At 33.2% G+C, this 17,345-nt stretch overlaps 2 protein-coding genes across 3 annotated transcripts; one reads left to right on the forward strand and one right to left on the reverse strand.

Moving 5' to 3' along the window:
- Window positions 1–236: 236 nt before the first annotated feature.
- On the forward strand, window positions 237–9,090 carry Opa1 (Opa1 mitochondrial dynamin like GTPase). Of its 2 annotated transcripts, XM_023156586.2 has the most exons (18): window positions 237–396; window positions 452–698; window positions 1,382–1,517; window positions 1,590–1,712; window positions 1,795–1,839; window positions 1,898–2,330; window positions 2,972–3,162; window positions 4,217–4,266; window positions 4,320–4,418; window positions 4,477–4,608; window positions 4,667–4,812; window positions 6,338–6,499; window positions 6,586–6,773; window positions 7,397–7,629; window positions 7,891–8,130; window positions 8,183–8,471; window positions 8,530–8,640; window positions 8,695–9,090. In XM_023156586.2, the coding sequence occupies exons 1-18, from the start codon at window positions 368–370 to the stop codon at window positions 8,757–8,759; spliced, it is 2,919 nt and encodes a 972-aa protein (XP_023012354.2). In that variant the 5' UTR covers window positions 237–367; the 3' UTR covers window positions 8,760–9,090. The 2 variants fall into 2 exon arrangements, with proteins under 2 accessions (XP_023012354.2, XP_023012355.2); XM_023156587.2 differs by lacking the exon at window positions 1,795–1,839.
- Window positions 9,091–10,820: 1,730 nt separating this feature from the next.
- Window positions 10,821–15,899, reverse strand: Spf45 (splicing factor 45). Its single transcript, XM_023156585.2, has 3 exons — window positions 15,266–15,899; window positions 13,223–13,605; window positions 10,821–11,223 (listed from the first exon to the last, which is right to left on the reverse strand). The coding sequence occupies exons 1-3, from the start codon at window positions 15,819–15,821 to the stop codon at window positions 10,936–10,938; spliced, it is 1,227 nt and encodes a 408-aa protein (XP_023012353.2). The 5' UTR covers window positions 15,822–15,899; the 3' UTR covers window positions 10,821–10,935.
- Window positions 15,900–17,345: the final 1,446 nt, after the last annotated feature.

Below are 17,345 nucleotides of genomic sequence, written 5' to 3' on the forward strand. Positions count from 1 at the left end.
CTCACGACAAGCTCTCAACGAACCCATCTGAAGAAGTGGGTCAAAGTGGACGTTGAGAATATTTCGGCGAGATTTTTTAAATCGTTTTCGAAATATGACATTCAAAGCTTAAATAAACGCTCCATAATCCATTCCGCTTGAGTTTACTACAGTAACGCTCGCAAGCAACTGAGCGTGATCCGTGATAGTTGTGAACGCTTAGTGGAACACACCATTAGTAACTTTTTTTTCTTAAAATTGGCTGAAGAAATTACATCACTGTAGCCACCTGATTGTCAAATTTGGAAATAAGCTAACTTTTTCATTTTCATAATTTGGGTTCGAGTCGGAAAATAATGTGTTGAAAATCAAACTGAAAGACATTCTCATGGAGCATTTATTAAAAGGAAAATTTGGGTAAGGTTTCTTGAAGATACTTTAAGGTTAGGCCAATTTTGTCTTATTTTTTTAGTCGAATTGTAATATGCACTTATTCCAACAATCCACTGAAATATGGCCCTCAGAAACATTTTCAAAGAGGAATATGTAGTGTATGGGGAGGCAGAGCTGTGGACCGATCGCGGTCCTTACTGAAACAGCAGTATCTGTATCAAAGAAGGGAATATGGAATGTTGATCGTTAGAGCTCTTCGAGGCTTACTTAAAATAAGATATCTGCTGTTAGGAGGAGCTGTGGCGGGTGGAGGAGCTTTACAGAAGGCGAGAATGTTATAATAAATAAATTATATAAATAATACAAACAAAGTACCAAAAAAAACTACAACAAAATTTAGGTAGAATCAGTCTTGATGCAAATTGTAAGTTTTAAGAATCCATATATCCATTTCTCACTACTATAAACTCGTAAGTTAAACACATACTATGAGTATGCAGGTTCATGCATAAATGTTACCACTGAAAATTGATGATACAACTTATCATTGTTTTATCTCAAAAGACTGATGCATAAATCCACTCTTAACTGATAGATCTAAGAAAGTGTACTATCAAAATAAGATACACAATTCATATAATATTTCCAAAACTTCTTAGAATGTGATATAATTTATTTATGTCTCTGTTTTTAACAATGAACAATATTCAAATTCAATGTATATTTGTAATGAAATAGCTTTTAACTCTCCTGCACATCTAGATGTAGAAGTTTTTAATAATCTTCTGTATAGTAGGTATAAAAAATATGACACATTGAAAGACTATTTTGCACTAACTTCTTGACAGAGGTTTACATTTTTATTATTTGTCTTTGTATGTGTAGTGTCCTCAATTCTTATTGTTCAATGTTGTTTTTTAATATTTCCGTTCATGTGAAACTGTGAAAGGGAAAAATAAAATATAATTATTATTATTATTGGTCAATTAACTGTTTTCTGTCTCAACAGAAATATAGTGAATGGAAAGATGGATTACCAGATTTGAAGTGGCTAGATGATGTTCTTCCTGATAATGATAAATGGCAACAATGGAGAGGCAATTTGGTTGAATTTAAGGATAACATCAAAAACAATGTTCAAATGGGTGAGTTCATGAATTTAAAAAATACTAAAATCCATAAAAAATGATTATCTGAGATTATTCTCCTGACTGCAGATCCTAAAATAAAAGCTTTGTCTGAGGCCAAGTATAAAGAATTTCGAAATTGGTTTGACCAAAGATTGGATGATGCTATTGCAGCTGCAGAGGCTCATGGACCTGCTGTGCCAGCAATTGAAGGTATATTTAATCCAACTTCCTATCTGAGTACATTCTTTCTTTTTTCATCATTTTAAATTGCATTCGCTTTTCTTTTGTTTAGGTGGTTTTAATGCTGTATACGAGTTTTTAGACAGACTGTACTCAGGTATGCTACTAACAAACGAGATTCTGTTACCGTTTCAACCACTGTAACTAATTTTCAGAGAGTAAAGAGGATATAAAAAACAAAACTGTAGTATATGCAAAACCATTTGCCAGATCTGAGTCTGACGATGAAAAATCCAGAAAAGAAACTCAGGATAGGCTGAACCTCATCCAGGATGAGATGATGCAGACTCAGATAAAGTACCAGCGAGAATTAGAACGTTTAGAAAAAGAGAACAAAGAGCTGAGAAAACAGAACCTGTTGCTGAAACAGGGCAAGAAACCAATCACTAGGAAAATAAAACGCAGCCTCATTGACATGTATAGTGAGGTGCTGGACGAACTAGCAGATTTTGATAGTGGATACAATACTCAGGACCAACTGCCCAGGGTTGTCGTCGTAGGAGACCAGAGCAGCGGCAAAACCTCTGTTTTGGAGATGATTGCCCAGGCGAGAATATTTCCAAGAGGTGCGGGTGAAATGATGACAAGGTGGGCCATATATACAAATATTGCTTATGGTAATCATTCTTTTATCGGCTTGCATTAGTTTTTGAAAAATGCTTCATTAAACTTGAGCATTTTTGTTCGCTGATCACAAATCTGGAGTCAAAACTTGTCTTTCAGAGATGAAATCAGTAAAAAGTTGAAAACTTGACTATTGCATGACATCAATTTGTAGTAAAACTTATATAACAACCTTTTTTTAGGATTGGATGTTGTGGACTTTTGTTCACTCTACACTTTAATTTTCTCAGAGTTGAAGGTAGATCAGCACTTCATAATTGTTTTTGAAACCAAATGATACACATAATCATTGATATTACTTACAAATAATAAAAAAAACTCTAGTGGAGTGATGATATCATTTAATACATGATTTCAAAACTAAGGGTTATTTTGATGAAAAATAAATTTTTGATTCTGTGAAACCTTTGAAGTTTCAACCATTGAACAACTGTATCTCCGAAAGTAAACCAGAGCATCAAGTTTTCATTTCAGATTTGTGATCAGGGAACAAAATTTTTATAATTATATCGATTAAATTTTCTGCAAATATTAACAAGAGTCATGAAAGTGAGTATTTACCATTATTCTTCGTTGTGAAAATTGTTGACATTGATTTTTTTCAGAGCTCCAGTGAAAGTAACCCTTTCAGAAGGCCCTTATCACATAGCCCAGTTCAGAGACTCGACCCGAGAATTTGATTTATCTAAAGAGTCTGATTTGGCTGATTTGCGCAGGGAAGTTGAACTTCGGATGAGAAACAGCGTGAAAGGTGGCAAAACTGTGTCAAGCGAGGTCATTTCAATGACAGTTAAAGGTAAAAAATAGTAGGTATTTCTACTTTTTCGATACTTTCATTGCTGGGATTTAGCTTCTTAATAGAAACTCAGATAGTTGATTAGACTGTACATGAATGCATATGAACATGAAATCATTCATTTTAGTGTTTCAATTACTATTAACTGGCTAATCCATTTTACAAATTAGAATAACAATGAAATCTTATCTTAAGAGATACATAGTCAGTTCAATGAGGAAAAAGTTTATCAATTTAGATCATGGTGATACATCAAAGTCCATATAAAAAAATAAAATTGATGTTTTACAACTTGAAATATTGCAGTGAGATTATGGTTTTTGATGAATTCTCAATTAACCAAAAAAAATTAAGCTGAATTAGCCAATTTTGGTTCTTTTCAAATATCTCTGGAAGCAAGTGGAATTTCCTGAACATATTTCAAATGAGCTCTAAAATGGGAAACTTTCACCTAATTCAACAGTCTTTGTTTCTTTTGTTTCCGATTTTTTCATGCTGGCTCTCCTTATCTCGAGACACATTGTACATATAAGACACACATTAAAAAAATGCATACCTGTTATATATACATATACATAAAATATTGGAATTGAAGACTCCTGATCTTGGATGCATTTATGCTGAATATATCAGGGTTTTATAAAATCTTCATTTTGTTGAGTGTAAATGAATGAGAATAATTGGAATTGCGGGTAGTACAAACTGAAATTTCCAAAGCTTCCGTTCTTGGGCAGTTGATTGGCCAACAAGGTTTTTTATAGATATTCATTATTTTTTCAATGTGATCACAAGAGCAAGACCTACTTTGAAAAGTACGATATCTCAAAAAATTCTCTTGAACACATTCGTTTTGTTCATATTGTGGAAAGCAGACAACAGAACAGTATTCAAGAATTGATCTCACATGTTATCAGTAAATTATTTTCACGATATTTTTGACGTACCTAAATAAATTTCGTTATTTTCTATTGTAATGGAAATTGAAACTTGAGGTTAATGAATGTTATTGTTTCAAAGTAAAGTAAAATATTTCATTATTATTTAATCTTTGTAGGTCCGGGACTTCAGAGAATGGTTTTAGTTGATTTACCAGGTATAATCTCGGTAGGTATCGTTTTTTCCTTTCTTTGTGAAACTGAGTTGTGTGTATTTTGTAGACGCAGACCACTGATATGGCAGCTGACACAAGGGAAAGCATCAAACAAATGACTCAAGCATACATGAACAATCCCAATGCCATCATTCTTTGTATACAGGTTGGTCCAATATAACTTTGGTGTTGAATTTCTGTCTTAAAACTTTCTTACTATTCAGGACGGTTCTGTAGATGCTGAGAGAAGCAACGTAACAGATTTGGTAGCTACCTGTGACCCAGGTGGGAAGAGAACAATTTTCGTTCTGACAAAAGTTGATATGGCTGAGGAAAATTTAACTGATCCCAATAGAGTGAGTACTTTCTGTATGTAGCTCAAGTCCAATACGTGCATTTTTCATCATTCTTTAGATCAGGAAGATATTGTCTGGTAAATTATTTCCAATGAAAGCATTAGGATATTTTGCTGTTGTCACAGGAAGAGGACGCAAAGATGATTCCATACAAACCATTAAAGAATATGAAGAACAGTTTTTCCGAGGATCAAAATTATTCAAGTAAGTTATTTAAGAATAAAATAAAAGCCAATAAATTGAAACACTATTATACTGTATTAGCACCCTCTTCTGATAATTTATTCATTGATACACTATGGAAGCAAATGAAAGTGATGTAATTTTCCTATGATGTTCATCCCATTTTCCACCTATTCGATGGACTTAATAACTTTTTTTCAAAACTATGATCACTTGAAACAGTTTTATGAAATCTTGATAAATTACATTGTTTTATTAAATGTCAAATCCTGATGAATCTGTTGAAAGAATATAAAATATATTGTGAGGTATATATAGTAGGGAGAATCAGTCATAAAAAAATCATATATCTCATGAAAGGAATGAAATAGTTAGATTTTTTTATGCTTTTATACATTTGAAAGTTTCACAATATAAGATGTAAGAAAAAATAAAGAAATAGTTGAATTTCTGAATATTGCTGAAAATGAGGTCATTGAAAATTTCAAAGCAGTTGAAATCAGAACCCGAAAACAAAACATACACTATGGGGGCTGGGGGGTCTTTGCTCTGCTTATTCATGATGACATGGGGGGCGGGGGGAACTAGATGGTGATTACGTTAAAATCTGTTTTTTTGTGAACCAGCTGTCGCACCCCTACGAACGTAAACCCTCAGAAGTCGAAACTTGTGCGAGCTAAGGATTAACGAGGTCTTACCTTTTAACGTGTGATTCCCAACACGGGCAGCAGTTATTTACTTTTTACACATATGACAACCCACACATTGTCTATGTTTGAAAAATGCCTATAACAATGTTTATGCAAGAGAGGAGGGGGGATCAGAACTTCGCTTACTTTTGCTGACAAGGGGCGGGGTGATTAATTGTAATAAATATGCTTACGTAATACTTGAACGGCCCCTAATAGGTCACATCAGTGGTGGTAGGTTAAGCTTCGATAACATCTTCCCTTACAAAGGGGATTGACAGAAGACTTAATCCATGAATATCAAAGATAAACAGTAGTTCCTGAGGCAGTCAGTTGCAAAGCCAAGATTCAGCATCGACTGCCCAACAGAATTCGTTCTTTATTTTTCATTGCAGTTTTGACTGTGAAGCAACTAGTTGAAACCAGAGCCCAAAAACAAAATATTCCTAATCCAAAACTCTACAGCCCTGTTTAGGTATCAACTAGTTTCCTTGAAGTGAAAAAAGATGACTTGTAATTTTTGAATAGTATCAGGTAGAACGAATTCATCAAAACTGCCACTTGGATATATTTAGAAAAAAGTTGTTAACTATTTAATTTTTTTGGTAGTGTCATCTGGAAAAATGTAAACTTAATGTATACATCGTCAATAATAAATAATAAAAAAAAGACCCACAATTCATTCCTAATTCACACCATATGGAACATCACAAATAAAAGAGTATGGATCAGTTGACTGCAACTCTTTATTTGAAATCGACAACATCCCTTGAATCTACAGATATAAATAATCTAATATTTAAAACACAATGTCTTGCTTACGTCTTTTTTCTGTTCTTCCAATAATTATTTTCTAGAGATGGAGTAGTAAAATCAACCCAAGTCACGACTCGCAATTTGAGTCTTGCCGTTGCAGACTGTTTTTGGAAAATGGTAAAGGAAACTGTCGAACAACAAGCCGATGCCTTCAAAGCGAGAAGATTCAACTTGGAAACGGAATGGAAAAACAATTTTCCCAGGTAAAAATTATTTATATAAATCATGTTCTTGGGGGAACAGATTTGTTTGAATATATTTTCCTAAACAACAAATTATTTGGGGGTAGGTTACGAGAGCAAGACAGAGACGAGCTATTTGAGAGAGCTAGAGGTGAAATTTTAGACGAGATTATTAATTTATCTCAAGTTAGCCCTAAACACTGGGAGGAATGCTTGTTGAATAAGATTTGGGAAAAAGTTTCATCTCATGTCTTTGAGAATATTTATATTCCTGCAGCGCAAAGTGGATCAGCAGGTAAGTCACATTTTTCAGTGAACAACATATTTTCTACCGATATAAACTGAAAGATTGTTTCATATAATCACTCAACTTATATTTTATTATGTTCTATGTACAGTTTCCTGAAAGCAAAATAATCCAAAACGTTTTCTTCCGGAGTAATTAAATTGAAACATTCCACAAGAAGTTCTGAAGAAAATGGAATTTTTGTAATCTTGTGGGCAAGCATTAAATCCTGCACACTGATGTTACACTTCTCGTCTTTATCAATAGCTCGAAATATTTCCAAAATATGAAGTTCGGTATCTTCTAGAAAATCTGATTTTGTTTTGAAATAACATTCTATTTCTTCCAAAGATGCAATGCCGTTTTCATATCTCTTGAAAAATAAATTTACTTCTTCTTTTGTCGGACTATCACCGAATAAAGCATTGTGGATAATTATAAAATCTCTTTTATCAAATGTAGATTTATCATCGAGTATTGAACATATCACATTGTTCAATTCTTTAGTAAAAGATCGTGACATTGTCAGATCATACCTAACTGTCAAACTTATCTACGGAGTGGTAGTTTTCATCAGAATAAAATGACCTGAATAAAACAAAAAAAAATTTACATTATTTTTTTTTCACTAGAAACTTTCAACACTGCCGTCGATATAAAATTGCGACAATGGGCAGAGACAGAATTACCCGCACAGTCTGTCGAATCTGGATGGGAAAGCCTGCAGTCTGAATTCCAGAAATTCATGCAGAAAGCTGAGTCTGCTCCTGATCATGATGACATATTTGACTTGCTCAAACAAGCAGTGGTCAATGAGGCCATGCATAGGCATTCTTGGGAAGACAAAGCATCAGAAATGCTTAGGGTAAGTCTTGATAATATAGACCAGGTTTCATTGTTTCACTTATTATTAATGAGTATCAATCAGTGTTATTGATCCCACCTCTGACACCATTTCAATTAAAGAATATTACTGGAGTTTTTTCCCAACACCAAATCGTTATTTTTACACCTGAGGTGTAAAAATAACGATTTGGTGTTGGGAAAAAACTCCAGTAATATTCATTACTACACCAAAGGTTCCAAACAGTATATCACAAGTACCATTTCAATTGTTTTATTACAGGTAATTCAACTGAACACTCTTGAAGACCGTACAATAGGTGACAAGAGGGACTGGGATGAAGCTATTAGATTCTGGGAGTCGAGCTTGAAGGAAAAATTGAAAGATAGCGAACTTATACTCAAGGATATTCTTGGTCCTTCCACTAAAGAAAGATGGTTGTATTGGAAGTATCAGACTGATGTTCAGGCAAAGAGGAGGAGTGTTAAGAGTGAATTAGATAAAATATTGTATTCTAATGAAGTGAGTTGTATAACTATCATCATTAAAATCATTTAAATTATTTTTTCTTCAGAAACATCCACCAAAGCTTAGCTATGATGAATTGACCACAATAAGAAACAACCTTCAGCGAAGTAACATTGAGGTTGATAATGAATTTATACGTGAAGTTTGGGAAGCTGTACATAGACGTTTTTTTCTGAACCAAGCTTTGCTGAAGGCCTATGACTGCCGAAAATCGTTTTATTTGTACTACCAGCAGGCTGATGTAGACTGTTCAGACGTTGTTTTGTTCCATAGGATACAGCAGATGATGAAAGTCACTTCCAATGCCCTTAGACAACAAATTACAAATAGAGAAGGTAATGATATCAAATTTTGATTTGTAGTTGTCAAATGTCTCAAATATTGTTTATGCAGCTCGACGACTTGATAAAGAAATAAAAGAAGTTTTAGAAGATTACAGTCAAGATTCTAATAAAAAAATCGCTTTGCTTACTGGCAGGAGGGTAACGTTAGCTGAAGAATTAAGTAAGTTTTTGATTGAAGCATTGGAATCATGACTTATTATTTTTTCTGTTTCAGAAAGGGTACGTCAGATCCAAGAAAAGTTAGAAGAATTCATACAAGCACTCAATAAAGAGAAATAATACCTAGTTTGACTTATTTTAGGTTTCAAATGTTCTTTGATGCTATCGATTTATTTGACCCCAAAAAGAGTCTTTTTTTAAGTTTTTTTTTATAGGTCTTTGAAAGTGCTAATAACTGCAAGTTGAGAATTTATGAAGTAGTATTCAATATTTATATATTTTTTACAATATATTGTTATCCTCTGAACCCTCATTGCGTTGATATTATTCTATATTGTTTTTATATAATTCATATCCATCAAAATGTATCAAATTTTGTAAAATACTTTCATACCAAAATACCAAACCTATTTGATTCTTGTTTTATTTATTAAATTTGTTTGAAAAGTTGTGTATGGTGTTTCTTTTATCAATCGGTTCTGTAACAGCCGCTTAGCAGCCTCAGAAGACTTCTAGTAACTAAGCTAAGGAAATGCGGGGGCCTTACCTTTCCATGTGCAATCCCAAGAGATTAGTTGATAAATATTGTATTGGATTAATTATGAAATGCTTTGAAAATATATTATAAATTCATAAAGGCGGAACAAACCTGTATCTTAGAGGTATAGTATACACGAAATCAATTCGAATGGCATAAAAACTAAATAGCTAGCGAACGTTGGCAGTGTCTTTGTATGGCATGGGCGGCGAGGACCTCATACCAGATCCTGATCATTATTTTTATGTGGGAGGTTTTATATGGTATTAACTAGTAAATCAGCTGGTCAGATTGACTTCGTATAGACTATACTTTCACCTCGGATATTTTTGCCCCAGTAGTGGATTCACATTGTACATGAGCAAAAATATGGTTGGTTGATTAAGGTTTTGACTTAAACTCTGGAAATAAAAATTACTTTTCCATGTTTCATGAAAATTTACCAAATAATTTGGCGAAAATGAATATTATATTTGCTGATACAATAATCTCTTTATTGGAAAAAAACAAAGAAGTGGAATGTTCCGAAAACACAAATTGAATAGTGTCTTACTAACCTCAGAAAATTATTGTATAATAAAAAATATTCTCCAGGCAGGTCTGATGAATGCACATTTTGCAAAGTCTAAATCTCATATTTAACATGTGGCAGCATATAAATTTTCCTAAATTTCAAATTATATTCCACCATTACATCTCCAGCTTACCTCTGAATTGCTTTCGAAGTAGGACAAAAAATTATTTTGAAATAAAATCTCAAAACATTAATCTTTCCTGGTATACTTACACAGTATGTTTGATTTCTGTTAGAGTGTTGGTACATGGGATGTTTCCTGCTTTTGGGGCTTTGGTATGAGCTGGAAAAGTAGTTGTTTTTCGGCATGCATTCACCAAAACCTACTATGTAGGTGCGTTTGGAGAGAAAAATGTTTCCATTTTGAAAGATTTATTTTCTTATTATATGTATGTATCACTCCTCGATACAGTCTTGAACCTTATTTTGATTTCTGGTTTTGAATTGTTCATACATTAACATGCCCTTATAATTAAATTGTGAAATGTCGAATTCAACGGGGAAATAATTTTTACATTCTAGCAAGCAGGCATTTGTTAATTCATCCCACTTAGAATCTGTCTTTCAATATTTGTTTAATTTTGTGCTAGAGTATATTTAATGTACTTATGATGCACTGTTTGGAACCTTTGGTGTAGTAATAAATATTACTGGAGTTTTTTCTCAACACCAAATCGTTATTTTCAACACCTTGACACGTGTTTCGATCACCAAGTGATCATCTTCAAAGAGGAAGAATGAAACTGTTTAAGTTTTAATCTTCCTCTTTGCAGATGATCACTTGGTGATCGAAACACGTGTCGAGGTGTTAAAAATAACGATTTGGTGTTGGGAAAAAACTTCAGTAATATTTATATTTAATGTACCATATGCACGAATTCAAGTGACTTTAAATGCATAGGAACATATTGAAATAAACTTAGTTTTGGACAGACTCTGTTTTCCAATTTGTATCTGAAATAAACTTCGTTGCGTGGTCGTTTTTGTAAAGAATGTTTGATGTAGTTTTTTCTTTCTTATAATAGTATGAAATCAAGCCTTTCCTAGTATTCAGTTGAATGAAATCAAATTTGTAATGAATAAAATATATTTATCTTGAAATCACTTTCATATACTGATATATTTCACGATCTTATCAGTAAATTGGTTCTCAAATTTCGAAATGAACAAAAATCAATAATAATTTAATCCATCAACTGCAAGTTATCAAATTTATCAGTATCATAAAATCCAGCTTTAACTTGTCGTCCACCAAAAAACCGACCATTCAAGTCCACCACTGCTTTGATAGCACTTTCTATTCTCAAGAACTCCACGAATATCCTTACTGCTTCTGTCGGATCGTCATGGGGTATTTCATGGATTATGACACTTGCCACAGGGCCATACTTGGTGTTGCATTCGTCCTTGACTTCAGGTTCAAGATCGTCATCTACCTCTCCAGGACCCACCATATTTTTCAATAAAACAACCTAAAATTAATAGGTAAATGTGAATTAGGAAATTAGCAACTAATATTTCAAGAAGTCTCTTGAGATGACTGATTATTCTAAGAAATAAATAACACCTTAACTCATTTTTTCTATAAAAAAAGAAAACATTTCCCGAAAAAAGAAAAAAATTCTAAAATATTTTTTTAATATCGCTAATCATACAAAATATACAAAAGTGGCTGAATCTAAGTAGTATTCTGCTTCTTTCAGTTATATACCAAGTAGTATAGCATAGTTCTTTTTCTTTTTTCAATTTCCTTCTATTTGCCTCTAATTCCACCGGTATTCAAATTTTCCTCTACTTTTGTGGCTTCAGCTTTTGACATGGTTTGACCAATATGCATACTGTTTATCATTATCTGCTACTGGTAGTTTTCTTCCATTATGCATGGTTTTCTTCATTTTCTGGTGGATCTTTTTCCAATTTGCCTTGCTTCTTTCTTCATTTAGGTTCCTTTTTTCTCAGCTACAAGTTTTTTCTTTTTCCAGTCTAGCAAGATACGAATTATAGATGTTAACATATTTTTGAGAAAACCCTGGTGATGAGCACTTCAGGCCATCTTTCTTGGACTGGAGTGCTCTTACTTGAAGCCTTGGAAAAACAAGTTCTGGTATGCTGCAGAGTATCCAAAATTATCAACTAGCAAAAAGAATTGATTCTTTAATGGGTGATTTCATCATCTTTCTTCTTGTACCATTCACTTGGCACATTGTAGGACCTTCCATTCATCCCCCAAAAATGTCAACATTGAGTAGAGGATCCAATGAACTGATCCCAGGCAATGGCGGATTTACCAGCAGGCTGAGTAGGCTTGAGCCTAGGGCAACGGATTTTAGGGGGCGGCAAATTTGTGCCAAAATTTTTTTTTGTGTTACAGAAATAAAAAATAAATAAATACCCAAATATCATTAGATTTCACCACTTAACTGAACCTGTCAAAGTGGGGAATTTGACGTTTGTCAATCTGCTAATACTTTTTTTATACTATGTATTTGTGTTGGTAGTCTTATTTGGAGTGCGGTGCGGGAACGAATGACGATCATTCGCTAAGAGTGTCTGGCCAAAATGAAAGCGCGGGGGGCTGTGGGTCGCCGAGGAAGCCGAACTTCACGTTACGTGTGGCAGCACTGAGTTCGAGAGCAGAAGAGAAAGATATAGAGCGACTATACAAACTGGGAAGTCCCGTCCCGTATTTAATTTTTGTCAAAACAAACCTCACCTCGGATAATTGCGTCTTGCAATTTCTAATCAAAAGTGTTTAGTGGGTTGTATACATGATTTGTCAATCGTTTATCAAAAATTAGTACAAGTATTCTTATATAGTTTAATAATTGTGATAAGTATACCAATTGTTCAGAAACTGTGCAGTCATTTTTAGAATCCAATGATGTTAAAAACAGATTTTAAACATTTTTTTTTAAACATTATTTAGAAACTCAGAAAATTTACTTAATTGATTTAGGATTAGTTTAGAAAATTTACTGGACAGGTTTAGAATGACTGTAATCAGTTCTTAATTTTTCATAAGATATGAATTTTTTTAAGAACAAAATCATTTTTTAGTCTTTTCTAAAATATTTTCGTCCACCGTCTTTTGTCCGTGTAGGGTATCGACCTACACATTTGGCGGCAAATGTGTTAATCCACCACTGATCCCCGGTAACTCTTTGTGTAGGTAAATTTGGTCATGATTATAATATTAATTGTAAATTAATGCAGGTACACATTATAAGTACTGCAATCAGGACGAATGTATGTATCTTGCTTGGCTGTTAGCTTCACTCTTTTTCTTAATTTTGTCAGTTTCTGGAAAAAAGTAGTACAAAGGAAGACAAAATAACGAAAAGTACTGGAAAGTAAGAAAAGTAGAACAAATACAAGGTCTGCTAATATTTTATAGAATTTCTGCAAAAGGTAGTATGTTGAGAGGAATGATTGTTCTAATGAATACATGAAGTCTCTGTACAAAGACATCACCTTGCTGGGGTTTTTCATAATTTCCGTAATGGGAGGATGTTGAGCACTTGGCGGAGAAGTCTCAGCTATAGCAGGAGGTGGCAGCATTATTTCCTTCTCATGTATGATTCTTCCACCTCGTTTTGATGTTTTCTCCACTTGCAATGCACTAGACATTCCTTGTTCCATTCTGCCCAAACCTTGTCCTTCTTTGAATCCATACCTAGCCATTATCTTTGCAGCTACAGACCCTCCATAAGAAGATGTAGGCTGGGGTTTGTTGGGAAAGATGGGAACAGACTCTGACGGTTCTTGTAGACTTGGAGGAGGAGCAATTGCAACCCCTCCAGATGGTCTAGCGGGTTTTTGAATAGGGGGTTCCTCGTCTTCTTCAGTCCATCTTCCTGTGATTCATAAGGTATGTATTAAAGAAATAATAATCAAAAGTTAAATACATTAAGTTAGTTCTTCTGTTTAAATTGATACCCAAAGTTTACATAATGAAGCATTTACGTTTTCTTCATGCATGTCGTATCCCACTAAAATTTTGAGTGAAAGTGTACAAATAAACAGTACAATCATGAACCAAAAACATTACACAGCGGACATGAGCCTGGAGCCAATAATTCTTTCTGTCTGATATAACCAGAACGAGTACTTGTACACATCAAGATTTCACAACTATAAAATTTCCATCAAGATATAAGGCTAGTCGATGTTTAGGAGTTCGAAAGAACTTGATATGCTGTGAATACAATCAAGTTTTAAGTTCAGAAAAAAGAAAGGTTTGATATCATTTCTCAAATATTAAGATAAGGGCCATACTCATTGAGAATCAAATATATATGAGAAAGGTTTTCGTTTTCTTTATACAAAAATTAATCTCTTCTAAAAATATACCCCCTTCAGTTGATTATATATCTTGTGTATTCAATTTAATTTAATTGAATTTAATTTGGTTAAAATGTGTGTAAATGAAGAATAATAATTAACTTGAGTGTATAATAATTGGTCGAGGAATAGTCATTCAAGAAAGCAAAGAAACTCAAAAAAGTTTCATGAATCAAATTTTCATTTTCAAGTTCATTTCAATTAGTAAAAATGGAATTGATATTCTATAAATTCCTCCCTAGTAATTTTTTTGGGAAATATTTAAAATATGTGAAAAATGAATAGAATATAATAGTAATAATGGATCTTGTCCTAAAGCATGCAGAAGACTGTTTGTTATTCAAAATAACTACTCAGACAGATGAATCATAGATTTAATGATCACCTACGATATTGTGAGTGTTCATTGGTAATAACTCTGGAACACCATCCAGATGATAGCTTCTATATTCATCGACTAAACCATTGATCACTGAAAAAATACCTAAATAATACCTAAATTTCCATAATTTCTCAATACATAAATTTCCATAATTTCAAAAAGCGTAGGTTTTTCACTACCCTTCTTCCCCCCCCCCCCCTAAATTCAAGTAATTGAAGAAATTATTATAGGAAATCATAATGCTCATTACAACCTTTCCATGTGATATAATAAAACAAATTTGAATTTTTCACCCTCACAATTCCATTACATTACCCTGAGGCGATTAGAAATATTTCAATGAAAGAAATCTAATTGTGACAAGTTTCTAATGATTCCTTAAATAAGCCAACATATGAAATTTTTAATTTTTCAACCGGCTTCCACCACTCATTCCCTGAGTGTTCATCCAATGATAAACTTGATATTATGTTTCTAAAGAATATATTGAAATTTGGTCAAAGAAACTCCTTCAGATGAACCAACTTGGTTGGTATAAGTGTATATGTATAAATGTATGTATATATAAATCTCACAAGTACTTTTAATTGCAGAGGCGTGTTAAGGCCTCAAACTTTCAAAGACTCAATAAAAAAAAGCTGAAAGTTTTGAAACCCATACGGAATGTTATTCATGTTGAAATGAAACTATTTTCAAAGTATGATCAAAACAATAAATTAATCATTTATCGGGAAAACTTTCTCAACACCACAGACGGCAAACGCAAGTTTTTTTCAATATAATTCACCCACCTGCAAAGCCACTACCAACAGGTGGCTGACTCATCTGAGGTACAGTAACAAGTCCAGGTGGAGGTGACATACTTTCCTCTGGATCACTGAAACGACTTTTCCTTTTCTTCTCTCGCCTTTTCTCTTCCTTTTCACTTGGTCTATCTCGGCCTTCCCTAGTATCACGGGTTGATTCTCGAATGTCACGACTACCATCCCTGTGATGATGATCTCTTAGATCCTTAACAACTTTTTCGTATTCATTTGGCCATAAGGGATCATATTCATCTATGACGTTCCAGTCATATTCACTGCTATATATGGCTGAGCTAATAATAGGGAGCCTCGACTCTGCCTTTGACTTGAGGAAAGGAGAAAAATCGTCATCCTCACGTTTTGATTTCAAGTCAATAACGGGTGCTAGACTCACTGTCTTACGAATTTGGTCTCTTTTTGGTTGCGTGACCGTGGCTTTTTTCAACTGAAGTTGGGACTGGAGAAGTTTGATACTTGATGACCAACCTTGTACCTTCTCAGATCCTGCGGATTTTACATCATAATCATCGTAAAGAGACATATTTAATGAAGAATTTTTGTATTTTTCTATTTACTCAATCCGTCAATATCACAGATGACAGAGGTAAACAATTAGAAGTTATTAGCTTCTTCTTGTAGTTTGAGATTGTCATGTGTTGTAAAAACCATCAGCCAAGTATTTGTTAATTCGCAAACTGCGGTGCATACCTTTCAAACAAATATATTAAATTTGTTAAGTTAAAAGTTTCTCAAAATTCCTGCAGAGAAAGCATTACTGACAGAAATAATTCACAATCTTTTTGAAATATGTTAGTTCGAAAGTAGAAAACGAAGCAATTTTCAAAATTATATAATTTGTAAGAGAAAGGATTCTTCTAAACCAGTTTTTCGTTGAAATCCACTTCCTACTTACTAAATGATAATAATGTTGGTATTTCCAACTGTGCAACTGTCAAAACAGGTTAGTTTTAAATTGAAAGGGGTATATTTTTAGGAAAGATTAATTTTTGGAAAAGAAAGGTTTTCTTACTTCCATACATGATCTACACATCTTCATATACAGTCAACTTTTTTGGAATTGATTGCTTCCTTCCTTTCTTTGGAAGATTCCCAAAATTTTTTTTGTATAATTTATAATAAGCTTTTAATAATTTACGCCGTAGAATTGGATGAACCTTTAGCCATTTCATCAAAAACATATTTTTCATATTTCTTCTTGTGTCTCATGCTTATATACGTTTAAAATAATTTCCTTGGTTTTTATGTCAAAATGAGACTTTTTCGACCTTTGCTTAAGACGAGAAAAACAAATTTACGTATATTATTTTATATAGGTACCAAACAAGTATTTAAACAATACACTTAAAGTTTCGGCATATGCCCGAAGAGCAAACACGCTGTTGTTTAATATACTTCGAAAGTTTTTAAATAAAACACAATATTCTGACTACAAGGTATGGTATTTGAAAAGATGTAATTTGTATTGTTATTACTGAACTGTTTTATCAATATTATTCCATTAATAATAATCTGATCACCGTGTACATACAGCACGATGACCATCGGTTAGCCGTATTTTGGGAAATACTAGGACTCATTGGCAAATATTGGTTTTTTTAATATACTTCATCGAATGAAAATAATAGCGTTAAACAATACTTTCGGTTATACCGGAGTTTATGTAATACACACTCTACCAAAAATGAACCGTTCTAGGTGTTCGTCTGTCGAGTGATTCCTCCATAAAATTCAAAAGTTTGTTAAAATACATAAATAAGCTATTATTATATACTTCATTCCATCGTCTTGAAGTAAAATTTCCAGAATGTTAAACAAGGTTTTCGAAATCGATGATTAATTCTAAAAATAAATGGGCCAAAACTATATATTATTAAATGGAACACCCTGCATCTTAGGAAAGTATATTCCGACGTGATTTTGACTTATTTCCATGAAACATTCCCTCGATCAAAAATCAACCGTTCGCGAGATATAACCGTTCACGACATGATGTAAATCAAATGAAAAACTGTAGTGGAGAAACACTCAATGAATATATTCAAAA

Source organism: Leptinotarsa decemlineata, unplaced genomic scaffold (genome assembly GCF_025532065.1).
Source record: "Leptinotarsa decemlineata unplaced genomic scaffold, Ldec_3_MD MMD2_tig00026354_RagTag_RagTag, whole genome shotgun sequence".
In the NCBI taxonomy this organism is placed as follows: Eukaryota; Metazoa; Arthropoda; class Insecta; order Coleoptera; family Chrysomelidae; genus Leptinotarsa; species Leptinotarsa decemlineata.

What these genes read in the sequence shown, in the direction of transcription:
- Opa1 (XM_023156586.2), top strand. Translation starts at nt 368, where the DNA reads ATGGAGCATTTATTAAAAGGAAAATTTGG. An exon ending in CAAAAACAATGTTCAAATGG is followed by an intron (nt 1,518 to 1,589) that starts GTGAGTTCATGA and finishes TCCTGACTGCAG; the next exon opens with ATCCTAAAATAAAAGCTTTG. An exon ending in TGCTGTGCCAGCAATTGAAG is followed by an intron (nt 1,713 to 1,794) that starts GTATATTTAATC and finishes TCTTTTGTTTAG; the next exon opens with GTGGTTTTAATGCTGTATAC.
- Spf45 (XM_023156585.2), bottom strand. Translation starts at nt 15,821, where the DNA reads ATGTCTCTTTACGATGATTATGATGTAAAATCCGCAGGATCTGAGAAG. An exon ending in TGTTGGTAGTGGCTTTGCAG is followed by an intron (nt 13,606 to 15,265) that starts GTGGGTGAATTA and finishes TATGAATCACAG; the next exon opens with GAAGATGGACTGAAGAAGAC. An exon ending in TTATGAAAAACCCCAGCAAG is followed by an intron (nt 11,224 to 13,222) that starts GTGATGTCTTTG and finishes TATTAATTTTAG; the next exon opens with GTTGTTTTATTGAAAAATAT.